The sequence below is a fragment of the Anolis sagrei genome, chromosome 1 (genome assembly GCF_037176765.1).
Source record: "Anolis sagrei isolate rAnoSag1 chromosome 1, rAnoSag1.mat, whole genome shotgun sequence".
Lineage (NCBI taxonomy): Eukaryota > Metazoa > Chordata > Lepidosauria > Squamata > Dactyloidae > Anolis > Anolis sagrei.
Window position 1 is genome coordinate 39378817 of NC_090021.1, and position 13601 is coordinate 39392417.

At 38.1% G+C, this 13601-nt stretch overlaps 1 protein-coding gene across 3 annotated transcripts in view; it reads right to left on the reverse strand.

Moving 5' to 3' along the window:
- ENAH (ENAH actin regulator) overlaps positions 1 to 13601 on the reverse strand; it is a 92950-nt gene that overhangs the window by 24511 nt on the left and 54838 nt on the right. For all 3 annotated transcript variants that reach the window (XM_060754186.2, XM_060754188.2, XM_060754187.2), the window contains exon 4: positions 11676 to 11760. In XM_060754186.2, coding sequence (XP_060610169.2) covers positions 11676 to 11760 — 85 coding nt within the window. The remainder of the gene's footprint in view (positions 1 to 11675; positions 11761 to 13601) is intronic.

Genomic DNA, 13601 nt, shown 5'->3' on the forward strand with positions numbered 1-13601 from the left:
GTCCATGAGGTCACGAAGAGTCAGAAGCGACTGAACGAATGAACAACAACAACAACAACGGACAACGAGGGATTGCCTAAGTATAAGTATCTGTCTTTGTGCTGATGCAGATGAATCATGCAGAGGTAAGACCACTTACTGCTGAGTAAACTATTCATCCTGTATATCATAGAAGTAGCAGTTGAATGTAAAGTACTAAACAGATATTTCAGTAAAACAATGAGCTGCAAGGTCATTTCTGATTAGAAGATATTCTTCCCTTTGCTGGACTGATAAAACTACCAGTATTCTAAAGTCTCTGATGAAAGTGAGATCCAAATGGCCTCTTTAAAGTCACTGTACCAACTTTTACTTAAAGCAGGTGTAGAAAATAATTGTGAAAAGTGCAAGAGATTATTTTCTTCCTATAGAAACCCTCCTCAAGTGCCACAGTGTGCAACATTGGCCCTGAAAGATAATCTGAAGTGTCTGGAAAATTGCCTCTCTCTGGGCCCTTTGTCACAGCCCTATATTCCAGAATATTAAGGCGGAAAATCCCACATTATCTGAGTGTGGATTCAGATATTCCAGTTCAAAGCATATATTGTGGAATTTTCTGCCTTGATATTCTGAGATATAGGGCTGTGTGGAAGGGCCCTCCATAAAAAGAAGGATGGATTACATAGAGATAGGACAGGACTAGATAATGTCAGAGAATTATACAGATTAAGGGCAAGGTCCTTTCTCATGATGTCAACTGGCCTACAAGCTTTGTCTTGGGGCATTATGGTTTCTATATCATTCAAATCCTGGTTAAAAATGCCCACGTTTACATTCTTGTCAGCTGTAATAGGTGACAAACTCCCTTATCATCCACACAGCCACAATGGAACAAGGAAGGCGATAAGACAAACTGGATGCAGCTAGTTTTCACAGCATTATGTCACTGCATAACAAAAACAAGAAACTAAAATCTCAGCACAAAACACAAACATTTACTACTTTGACAACCAAAAATCTTTTTTTTACTATACATTCTTTCTAAGTTGAAGTCGTTCTTGTTAGAAAAACCAATTTTACATGAGGCCAACTTATTATTTGTAAGGACTCCATGGGATTCCCACCTATCTGGACACTAACACCAAGGTACACCAAGAACCCCTGGAGTAATTATTCACTTACAAGATTCACAACCTCCAAAGGAAGCTAAAAAGATAGCTTCAGACAATCTTGGCAACAAGTCAGCAGAAATTGTTGGCTGTACTTTTTGGCTGTTGTTTGCCCACACACCTCAGTTATTTCTGCCACGTTAAAAACTGAAAGTATCAAACCTTCTCTAATTGTGAAATATGCTTTGCCTGGTTATTTAGAGGCACTTCTTGCAAACCAGAATGGATAGCTATGTACAAGCCTGGCTCTCTGTAAATTGTGTGTGCCCTGGTGCGTCAGGGTGAAAATTTCAGACTGAAATCTTCAAACTACAAACAATTAAGTTGAATGACAACTAACAATAGCTAGTTCTCAAATTTAATTTTTAAGCACTACAAAGAGATTTAGAAGACAGCGATCAATGTGTTTTTACCGGCAGCCTAATTAAAATGGTCAAAACATGGGTTAAAAACATCTCCCTAACAGTATATTTTTTATTACTCCAGATGTCAATTATATGTTGAGACTGATCAACAATGAAAAACAGCACAGCAAAACAGCTTTACAAATAGTTAAATACTCTGCTTTGATTATACACAATCTCACTGAAATGCTCCAAATACACAACAAAAGCTACACAAAGAGGCTTGTTGTTTTTCTCAAAAGTAACAAAAGCTAAGATACAGTTTGCTCAACCTTCAAAAGAATTCAAAGTGATTACTTACAGGAGAAGTCGGTCAACCTTTGGTCCATTATATCTCTCAAGGACAAGGGGAGGCCTATACACTTTCATTGTTTCTGTGGTCTGTACACTGAATCTTTCAGCTCTCTCCTTTATAACATAGCCATGTAGTCATTACTTTATTTATAGAGATCAACTCAACCAGCTACCAGCTACAAACAGATATCAATGAATTTACATTCATGACATTTTGTAGCATATGTAGCTTTGATGATGCTATATTAACTTCATGAATCATTCCAAGGCATAGTATGAGCGAATAGTCTATTTAAATGTAGGTTATGCTGTCTCCCTTCCCTCCTAGAATCTTGAATGTGTAAACAGATCTTATAATCAAACCAGAAATCTTCACCACACTGCCATCTATCAGTTGTGCTAGGCCAAGGATGTCAAACCCATTTTCATCAAGGGCCAGATCAGCTTTATGGTTGCCTCCAAAGTGCCGCTGAATTGAGAATCCACGTGTACAAGCAGGTCAACTACAAAGTTGTCAGTGATCTCTAATTTTTACCCAATTTGGGTCCCCAGGTGTTACGGAATGGCAACTCCCATCCCTTGTGTACTAGGGATAATGGGAATTGCAACCCAACAGCACTTGCGGTTTTGAGATTGGGAAAGATTAAAGGTTTTAAAGTCAGGCATTCTATCCACAAGTCTTTTATCTAAATTCAAACCTTACTATGATGACTACCCAGAACAAATTGCAGCCTTCAAGATGTCACTGTATCACAACTTCCATCAGTTCTAGTGATGATGTCTAATGAGGAAGAATACCGAAGTTGTAGTCCAGCATCTGAAGGGCCTCATAAAATGACATGGCTGTCGGATTTGGCCTTGTGTTTGATACCTATGTGCTAGACCAGGGGTCCTCAAACATTTTAAACAGAGGGCTAGGTCACAATCCCTCAAACTGGATTGGAGGGCTGGATTATAATTTGAAAAAACATGAATGAATTCCTATGCACACTGCACATAACTTATTTTTAGTGCAAAAACACTTTAAAACAATACAATAATTAAAATGAAGAACAATTTTAACAAATATAAACTTATTAGTATTTCAATGGGAAGTGTGGGCCTGTTTTTGGCTGATGAGATAGATTGTTGTTGTTGTTGTTGTTGTTGTTGTTGTGGGCTTTCAAGTCGTTTCAGACTTAGGTTGACTCTGAGTGAGGGCCGGGTAAATTACCTTGGAGGGCCGTATTCGGCCCCCGGGCCTTAGTTTGAGGACCCCTGTGCTAGACTATAACTCCTATACCCTCTGTTCACTGGTTCTGTTGGCTGATGATATGTAAAAAAGGATACATCTATAGATCACCAGGTTGGGAAAGGCCATAATACAGATAATACCAAAGAAAACTAGGGATTTTTGTTTGTTTTGTTTGGTCTCACAAAGGCCACATTTCAAGTGTTTAATCATAAGAGTTTTCTTATTGCTACCTAAATTTACATTTAAGGAATTATTCTAAAATCTAGAGGGGTTAGAAAACAAGTACCATAATTTTAAATTTTTAAAAAGCTTCCTAACCAATTAACATTATCCAATTTTACAATATTGATTTAGCTGGCTCTTAAAATAATGTTTCTTGACATTTTTGACTGTGTATTTGAAACTCTGGAGTATTTAATAAATTTTATAATATGGAAAATAAAATTACAAAATCAAAATATTTAAGTATGGTCTTATTAGAATCAGGCAGTAAAATACAACAAATCCCCAATGAAAACCGAAATGTATCCCCTAGAATTAAAACACATTGAACATCACAAAATTCATAATACAACTTTCTATCTAATGTGCTTAGAAATAATCATCACTCCACACAATGCTGAACCACTGCTAAATAATATAGAAAGCCAATTAAAAACATGTTTTTTACCTTAGAGAAAACCTAGGAAACTCTACATCTTCCAGGATGACTCTGCAATCATCTTCCACCTAAAGTTGGTGTGTTCTTTCTAGGAATCTGCTGAAATTGACTATAGAGTCACCCTAGAGAATCTAGAGATTCCTGGAGAGAACATATTCAAATCTGCATAAGTTTAACCCACAAATGTGGAAGGCCAACTGCATTACTCACAATATTTTGTAGTATAGTGCACAAAGTTATTCTTATTTACTTAAGATGTTCTTTATTAACTGTGAGCAGGCATCCCCAGGGAGATGTACATTTTAAAAAGTACAACAACAAGACATAAAAAATCATATACAATGAGTCAGAATGCAGTCTAACTAAAACACAGAAACAAAAAAAAAATATCCTGGAGTTGTGATTAAATGGTTTAGGGAAATATTTTTTTTAAACATTACCTAACTGGAAGTACAAAAAAACCCCACTACAGTCGCATGGGGGGGGGGGGGCTCTGTACTATGAACACTCCACAACTGTAGTAGTAACATGGATAAGACCATCTGCCTAGCGGCCGCTCACATTACCATATATGTATAAGGCACTCACACACTGAGTAAGGCCTTCACATTTAGGTATTATACACATTTGTAAGTAGTTCTTCAAACTTATAAATCCTAAACCAAGGCCTTAAAATATCCAAGTCCTAAGATGGGAAGGAAAATACCCTAAAAAGTATAGGAAGTCAAGACTAGCACTTTTCGTTCAGCCAGAACTTCTCCTAAACAAGGGGATTTGAGTGTCTCATTGTACTGAGAGCCATACCATCAAGAACCTAGACTTAATTGAAACCTTGACTTCTAATATGGTCACGCAAGGCAGGATGCTAAAGGTAAGGTGCATCCATGTTCCTCAGGGAGTAAAGGCCACATCAGTAGAAAATAACAGATAGTTCAAATGACAGAGAAGCTTCCGAAAGGAAGCTATCGGGCAGCAGCGGGAGTGAGAGGAGAAACTGGCAGAGACAACCGCTGTGACACTTTTGACTATTATTAGCAATGTGCAGGAAGACAGAATGGTAAACTACTTCTGAACGGCCTTAAAATGCCATGTCTTTTACCTTAAAAGCCCTAAGATGAAACAATCCATGAAACAAGTGTTAGTGCTGGAGGATGAGACCACTCAAACAACTACTGGGAAATCGCAAAGGACAAGTATAAATAGTGCTGGATGCAATTGGACTCAAACTGAAAGCGCGTTCAGCTGCTGACGTGCTCAAATGTGAAAGGAAAGCCTGAAGCTGCAAACAGGAATACGGAGTGTGAAAAAAAAGAATCAGGGTAAATACAAATTGTAAAAGATGAAACTGAATGTATAAATATCGTAATATTTCATGTGAGTGAATTGAAGTGAATTGGAATGGAAGATTTTCAGATTACACTGTGTTTAGTCTGGAAATGACAATTTAAAAAGAAATGGGGAGACATTAACAGCGAGACATGATGTGGCAAAAGTAGTAAAACGATGTAATATCTGATTGAATTACAGCAATAAGATGTCATGCAAAACATATCAATATAACTCTAATCCAAGTTTATGTTCCCGCTACAGAGGCAGAAGGGGAAGAAATAAAGAAATTCTACTGCATGCATCCAGGAAAAAAACAGATCCACAACCAAACATGATATGCTGATAATCATAGGTGGCGGGAATTCAAAGGTAGGAAACAAGAGTACAATCGTACATTGTTGGAGAACTGGAAACAAGAACTAAAGAAGGGGTGTCACTCATCAAATGTTGTGATGACGACGCACCTGGAAATCATTGGACGACCAACATAGAAATGAAATAGACTATGCAACTGAAAGCAGAAGAGTACCAAAATACTAAAAACACCTCTGTAGAATTCAAAGACCATACAAACAGATCTGCACTACCAAACCTAATCAACAGACTAATGCAAAAAGACACTGTAGTCAGCTGTCCATACCTACAGATTCTGCATCCATGGATTCATACATACACAACTGGAAAATATTATCACCTCTCCAAAAATTTCAAAAAAGCAAACTTTGCTTTTAACAATTTATATAAGGGACAGCAGTTTACTATCTATATATATAAATTTGTTAGGGGCATCCAACGAGGAAACAAAACTCAAAAACCCCCCAACGAAACTTAACCAAAATTGCCATGCCCATAACACAACCCACAAGGTACAAACATATCTACTCAAAATGAAAAACAACACAACAACACACTCACAAAACGGCAAAACAACAAAACTCAAAAATCCCCCAACGAAACTTAACCAAAATTCCCATGCCCATAACACAACCCACAAGGTACAAACATATCTACACAAAATGAAAAACAACACTACAACACACTCACAAAACAGCAAAACAACAAAACTCAAAAATCCCCCAACGAACTTAACCAAAATTCCCATGCCCATAACACAACCCACAAGGTACAAACATATCTACTCAAAATGAAAAACAACTCACTCCAAGCCCCGTCGCGCCACTTCCCGCACACGCACACCCCCTGCCACACACACACACACAACCCCACACTCCATCACTCCCCTCGCCGCCGCACGCACACACGCAACCCCACTCCCCCGCTGCCGCACACACACACGCAACCCCACATTCCATCACTCCCCCCGCCGCCGCACGCACACACGCAACCCCACTCCCCCCGCCACCGCACACACACACGCAACCCCACGCTCCATCACTCCCCCCGCCGCCGCACACACGCAACCCCACGCTCCATCACTCCCCCCGCCGCTGCACACACACACGCAACCCCACGCTCCATCACTCCCCCACCCCAATCTTACCTCCTTTTACTTCACGCCACCTCCAAACCCCACCCCGCCCCTTCCCGCCCTGTCAAAATCTAGGAAGGAAGGAAAGAAGGGAGAAAGAGAAAGGGAGGTAAAGAAAAAGGGGGAAGGAAGGAAAGTTACAGAAAGAAGGAAGAAGAAAAGGGAAGAAAAGGAAAGATGGAAGGAAAGAAAAGAGAGACAGCAGAAAAGAAAGAAAAAGGGGGAAGGAAGGAAAGAGATAGAGAAAGAAGAGGAGAAGGAAAGATGGGAGGGAAGGAAGGAAGGAAGGAGGGAAAGAAGGAGAGAAAGAGGGAAGATTGGCCACAGCAACACGTGGCGGGTAAAGGTTGTTATTTCTATTATTATTATTATTATTATTATTATTATTATTATTATTATTATTATGCTATTGTTCCTATGAGACCCTGGGGGAATGGGAGAGGTGTCAGGTCCCAGAGGCAATGTATTGCATTATTGTTATTGTTATGATGGTGGTAAAATAAAAGGAAATAAAAAGTGAAAGAAGGAAGCAAACAGGGAGGGAAGAAAGGCAAAGGAAGAAAGGGGGAGGGAATGAAGGAAAGAGAGAAGGATGAAACCAAGTAGTGAAAGAAAGAAAGAGGTAGAGAAGGAAGAAAGGAGAGAAAGGGGGAGGAAAAGGGGGAAGGAATAGGTAGGGACCTCTCTTTCATAATAGTCCAGATATCTACCTCAACTTTGATAAGTTTTACTATAGGCCACAGCAACGCGTGGCAGGGCACAGCTAGTGCTATATAATACGACTTCTTCTGCGCCCATGGATTTTGATATCCATGGGGGTGGGGCGCCTTAGAATCAAGCCCCAGTGCATACCAAGGCCCTATTGTATCTGCACACTGAAAAAAGAACAGTCTAATTGGAAAACAGATTAATTGTTAAGGACTAAAGAGAAACAAAAGTAAAATACGACTAATAGTGTATATACACTGTGCAATTACTGTACTATTTTAACTGCAATGGCTCAATCCTTATGAAATCATGGGTAAGTGAAGACCTGGCTGTTCGAACAAGCATTTGATTAAACAGTGTAATTGAACATAGGAATATGGAATAATGGATGATGAGACTGGATTCTGATTTTACTGTTGAGGAGCTAGTGATTGTTACACAGTGATGTTTAATGATTTATGTTACAATTGTTTTTAATTGCCCTATACTTGTCTCGTGATGTTTTGTATCGATGTTGTTCACCGCTTTGAGTTGCCTGAGGGTTGAGAAAAGCGGTATATAAATAAAGTAAGTAAGTAAGTAAATAAATAAATATTGTAGTCCAGTGAGATATCAGCACTCTTTGGCAGAGAAAGATAAAGACCTTTTTAAAACATTCACTCCCATGATTCCATAGCATTGAGCAATGGCAGATAAATGGGGTCAATGCATTAATTCTGCAGTGTAGATGTACCCAAAGTTAGAACACATTCATATTCATTCCTGGATAGTCAGAGGAACAATCCACTTAAACGTGAGTCACATCAGGCTCGGAGGGCCCTTCCACAAAGCCCTATATCCCAGGATATCAAGGCAGAAAATCCCACATTATCTGAGTGTGGACTCACTTAACCCAGTTCAAAGCAGATATTGTGGGATTTTCTGCCTTGATATCCTGGGATATAGGACTGTGTGGAAGGGCCCTGAATTAATCAGGTGGGTATAGCTGCTCTTTACTGAAACAACTGCCTGTAAGCAATCCAAAGTCACCTGTGCTGAGAAATATTCGTCTAATTTGTAATGCCTGATAAAAATAGCAGTCTCTTTCCAACCTTCAGTCCTGCATTCATCCTCTAAGAAGGCTGAAACCTAATATGCCTAGGTCATTGTCATGCTCCTCATGGCATGGGGTCCGCATGTGCTGAGGTCTTTGAACACGGAGTAAGTCATAATGTTAAAAGTTGCATGCATTAATCCAACTTGCTTTCATCAATGTGGTTGCTCTGCACCCTGATGACTTGGAGCAAAAAGAAATTAACAGAGCTTTAGTGTGTCTAATTGACCCCATTCTTTTAAAGTAAACTTTCATTGCCCTGCTGATAGCCACAGAGTGCCAAAATTACTCTTGTGGATTTGATGGACTTGGACAAAAGACTGGAAAGCGAATACACCACGGAGAAAATATATTTGGCAGAAATGTTAGTTTTATAGCCAACATGAGTTTGTTGTCATCAAAATGGCACATATTTAGATTAGTTTATAACACTGCCAATTCAAAAACTCATCTTGATTGATGCTATTGCTAATGAGGAAAAAATCACTTTCATTCAAAGTCAACCAATGTAAATACATTTCTTCAAGTGTTTCGAAGATTGATTGATATAATTTATTTATATCCCACTTTCCTCCCACAATTGGGACCCAAAAGTGGCTTTAAAAGAATACAATTAAAACATACAAAAAATGAATACTAAAACAGAATCAAACTATTTACAGCACTAAAACAATCGACACCTCAGTGAAATAATAACATGTAATTTTAAAATAGTAAGTAGCTCTTTAAAACAGATCAGTTAAAACCATATAGCATCTTCTAGCCCAGACATGGGCAAACTTTGGCCCTCCAGGTGTTTTGGACTTCAACTCCCACAATTCCTAACAGCCGAATTGTGGGAGTTGAAGTCCAAAACACCTGGAGGGTCAAAGTTTGCCCATGCCTGCTCTAGCCTCTTCTTTCAAAATGTTCTGTTTTACGTATATAGATGATTTCGGATATATAATGTTTTGGAATCTGAGACTCCTTCTACAGTGCCTTATAAAATCCAGATCATCTGATTTGAACTGGATTATACGGCAGTGTAGACCCATATAATCCTTTTCCACATTATCTGCTTTGACAATCTGGATTATATGGAAGTGCAGAAGGGGCCACAGTCTCTTTAACCTGCATCAGTTCACAGCCTGGCTACAGTTCTTTGAACCTGATGGTCTGAAAAGGAAATCATGAAAAAAGGATGATTCCTGCCTCCAAGGTTTACAACTTGCCATTCTTCTGCAAGGCAAAGGTCTTTAAAAATCTAAGCTAGGTGAAGGGACCAAAATGTCCAATCATACATCCCATTATAGGTACTACCAGCTATTTGAGCAAATCTTAGTTTGTGGAAAATATTATCCTGGCTAAAGGTCAATCCATGTTTATCTTCAATGTTAGTAAGATTGCACTAAGAGGATCTGAAATAAATCTTCAGATGCTACTGCCATGTGCGCTCCCAGCTACATCTCTCAGAAATAGGTTTCTCTCCATAAATGGCACAGACAATATCACAGAAGCAAAAACCCAAGACAAGCTTTTATGAATGCCAACTCCCAAGATTTCTTTCATAAGTAATATATGAGTTCATGGTCAACACATAGAGAAGTTTTTTCTCGTGTTCCAAGAGAAGCCAAAGACTACAAAGACGTCATCTAAATTCATGGTTACAGCTTAATGCCCAAAAATCAAACATGTCATAAAAGCTGTATGTTTTAAATAGTAACCACTAATCCTGAATGAACAGACTACATGCTATCAAAAAATCAACCAAATAAAGTGGGGTATGTGGCTGGAGACAGGAGACAAATGAAGAAGCTTAGCCTTAATACTATCAGTTTGTATACTGCAGAAGATACCTGTTTATTAATCCCTCCTCTTTTGTCTTTACAAGAATATTACTCAGACTGGCCATCAGCTTGACCTGAGTTGCTGGCTACAATCCTAAAGTCTTTTTAAAGTATACTCAATAGGATTTTCAGCTTAGCACAATGCAACAGTCACACACACACACACACACACACACACTTCTTTTCTTCCAAATGGCAAACTAATAAATGGTATTCCAAAACTCCCTTGAGTTTTAGAGGAAACTACTGAGAGGTTCGAGTGGGGTTGAATAGAGAAGTGGTAGAGAATAGAAGACAAACTGTATAGCCTATCAATGGTTTTCTGGACTATGATTATACAGAAGTGAGACAGACAGCAAAATTAAGCTTTATAGGACTCTACTAGTGGGAAAGAATGGCCATCAGACTGGAAAAAATCAACTTATATCCCCATACCAAAAAAGGGAAATGCTAAAGGCTGCTCAAACTTTTGTACAGTGGCCCTTATTTCTCATGCTCAAGAAATAATGCTCAAGATCTTGCAAGGAAGACTCAAGCAGTACATGGAGCGAGAGTTGCCAGATGTACAAGCTGGGTTTAGAAAGGGCAGTGGAACGAGAGACCAAATTGCCAATATCCGCTGGATAATGGAGAAAGGCAGGGAGTTTCAGAAATACTAATAAGTTTATATTTGTTAAAATTATTCTTAATTTTAATTATTGTATTATTTTGAAGTGTTTTTTGCACTACAAATAAGATATGTGCAGTGCGCATAGGAATTCGTTCATGTTTTTAAAAAAATTATAATCCGGCCCTCCAAACAGTTTGAGGGACTGTGACCTGGCCCTCTGTTTAAAAAGTTTGAGGACCCCTGCAGTAGAGTCTTGCTTATCCAACATAAATGGGCTGGCAGAATGTTGGATACACAAAAATGTTGGATAATAGGTAGGGATTAAGGAAAAGCCTATTAAACATCAAATTATGTTATGATTTTACAAACTGAGCACTAAAACATGTTTTACAACAAATCGACAGAAAAAGCAGTTTGATACATGGTAATGCTATGTAGTAATTACTGTATTTATTAATTTAGCACCAAAATATCACAATGTATTGAAACAGCTGTGGATCCGGGTGGGAGGCTGACTGCGTTGGATAATACAGAACGTTGGATGAGCAAAGGTTGGATAAGTGAGACTCTACTGTATGTCTTTTTAAAATACTCTCTGAATTTGATAAGATTTGCATCTTACTATGTGTTTAGGAACTCCAATAAAGGGAAGGGCAGCCTTCAAATATCTTACAACCATAGCAAATGCAAAATCTAAGTCCAGCCAAATGTGTGGATATCTTTTGCATTCCATAGAAATCACCTTTAAAGAAAAATAAACAAGAAAACAATCTAGAATACATCTATTCTGAGAAGATGCCTCTGAGAACCCTGAATAATCTCAATAAAAATAAGCATAATCAACATTGCAATGTCTGTTATTCATCAAACCATACTAACCTCCTCTGAATTTCTATATCTTCTTGTGATGGGCCATTTTGCACTTGTGTAGGAAGTTGTGCATTTTGTCGAGGCAACGTTGGACCTGAAAAAAGATACATGATACATTAACTTTTATTTGAAGAAATCACATGTAAAGTTCAATGCAAACTTTTGGTTATTTACTTGTTTTGTTTACAGTAACTCCAAAAACCTGTATATCACACAAAATGTAACTGAGCACCATCCTCGATAGTGTTTTCTAGTTTTGCAACATCTAACTGAATAATAATTCAACATAAATATGAAGAGTGAAGCTATTCATCACTATTTATTTATTTATTTACTTTGCTTCTATACCGCTGTTCTCAGCCCGAAGGCGACTCACAGCGGTTCACAAAACACAGAACACAGCAAAATTCAACACCAATATAAACAGTTAATAACCTAATCTAATACACAATTAATACACTACTGAAAATATTGTGAATATATTCGCGATTCTTATATGTTTCAAAGCCTTACACACAATGTTTTGAATTCAAGGCGATGCTTGTGGAAAATCAGGTTACAAGACATATACATCAATAAACTATCAAATATGAGCAGTTGTTCTTTCACCTGGGGTGACAGAAATTAAACGCCAATTATTCATTATTATTTAGACTAAATGTTATTCTTTTTAAGATCATATTATCTAATCAGTATCCTAATTAACATTGTTTTATGTAATAAAGGAATTGCAAAAACATAGCAAACTATGTTGGAGAATAAGCCAAGAAGGCTAGCTGATGAATATATTTTATTACAATAATCTAGAATACCCACAAATAGTGAGAAAGCCTTTCAGTTCTCAGCTCTAGAAGTTTCATCTGGTGTTTTATAGAGGAGACAAGCAATTATTGAGTTCTTCCATATGTATAAAATGTAATCTTCAAGACAGTACAAAATAAGGATATTTAATGAACTGTTTTGATATCCTTTTAAAAGTATTTGCACATCAACAATGGGTAAGGTTCACCTCACATTACATATTTCTGTCTAAGTAAGTATTCTAAAACACTTTAAATTGAACCTGTCAGCTAGAGTGTATTGAAAGGCAGATCACGTAGTCGCGTAGTATGCAAGTAACGTAGCTATATAGGCATCCTCAACTTACAAACAAGATAGGTTCTATAAGTTTGTTCTTAAGATGATTTTGTATGTAAGTCAGAACAGGTACATTTTTAAAGCATGACTCTGCCAAAAAATCTATATTTTAGCTTTGAATAACATAGGGAAGGGTTAACGCCCCTGTGGTGCTTGTTTTCTTGCCTTTGACCCTGTTCAGAAGATTTCACCTCACTTTCTGTCCCTGCGACAACTGGATTTTGGAAAATTTGGCTTGTTGTGGAAACAAGGACTGGAGATAAAAGCTTCAGTGGAGACACCTTACCCCATGGCAACTCTTTCAGGAGTGAATTTCCCTTTTGAGGAGTAGATACCTTTCACTTCTTGTTGTCTTACCCCCCTTATTAACTATGAGTCATTTTGATACTGAATGTTTGTAACTTGGGGACTGCCAGTATAGTTCTATAGCTCAAATCTCTCAGGACAGAGAAAACAAAATCCATGGCTGTATGCAGCCAGGGGATGAGCAGGAAGCATGACTTGCGAACACTACTCCATGTCCTCCCATCTCCCAATAAACATATATGTTTGTGTGTGTGTTTACTAAAAAAATCTATATTGCAATTTCTTGGAGTTTTGGAGGCAATTTAGTCAGATTCTGAGGGTCCCTTGGCCTATTTAAGGTCATGGTTTTCTCCCACAAAACTCAAAATAATTTTTGGTTACTTCTTGTTTGGAAAAAAAGAGTAGCAGCTTCATGATTATTACAAAAACTAAGTGATTCTGACGTGTTTGCTTCTGATGAAACCAGGGGAACTAATTGCCTCTGAATCTGAG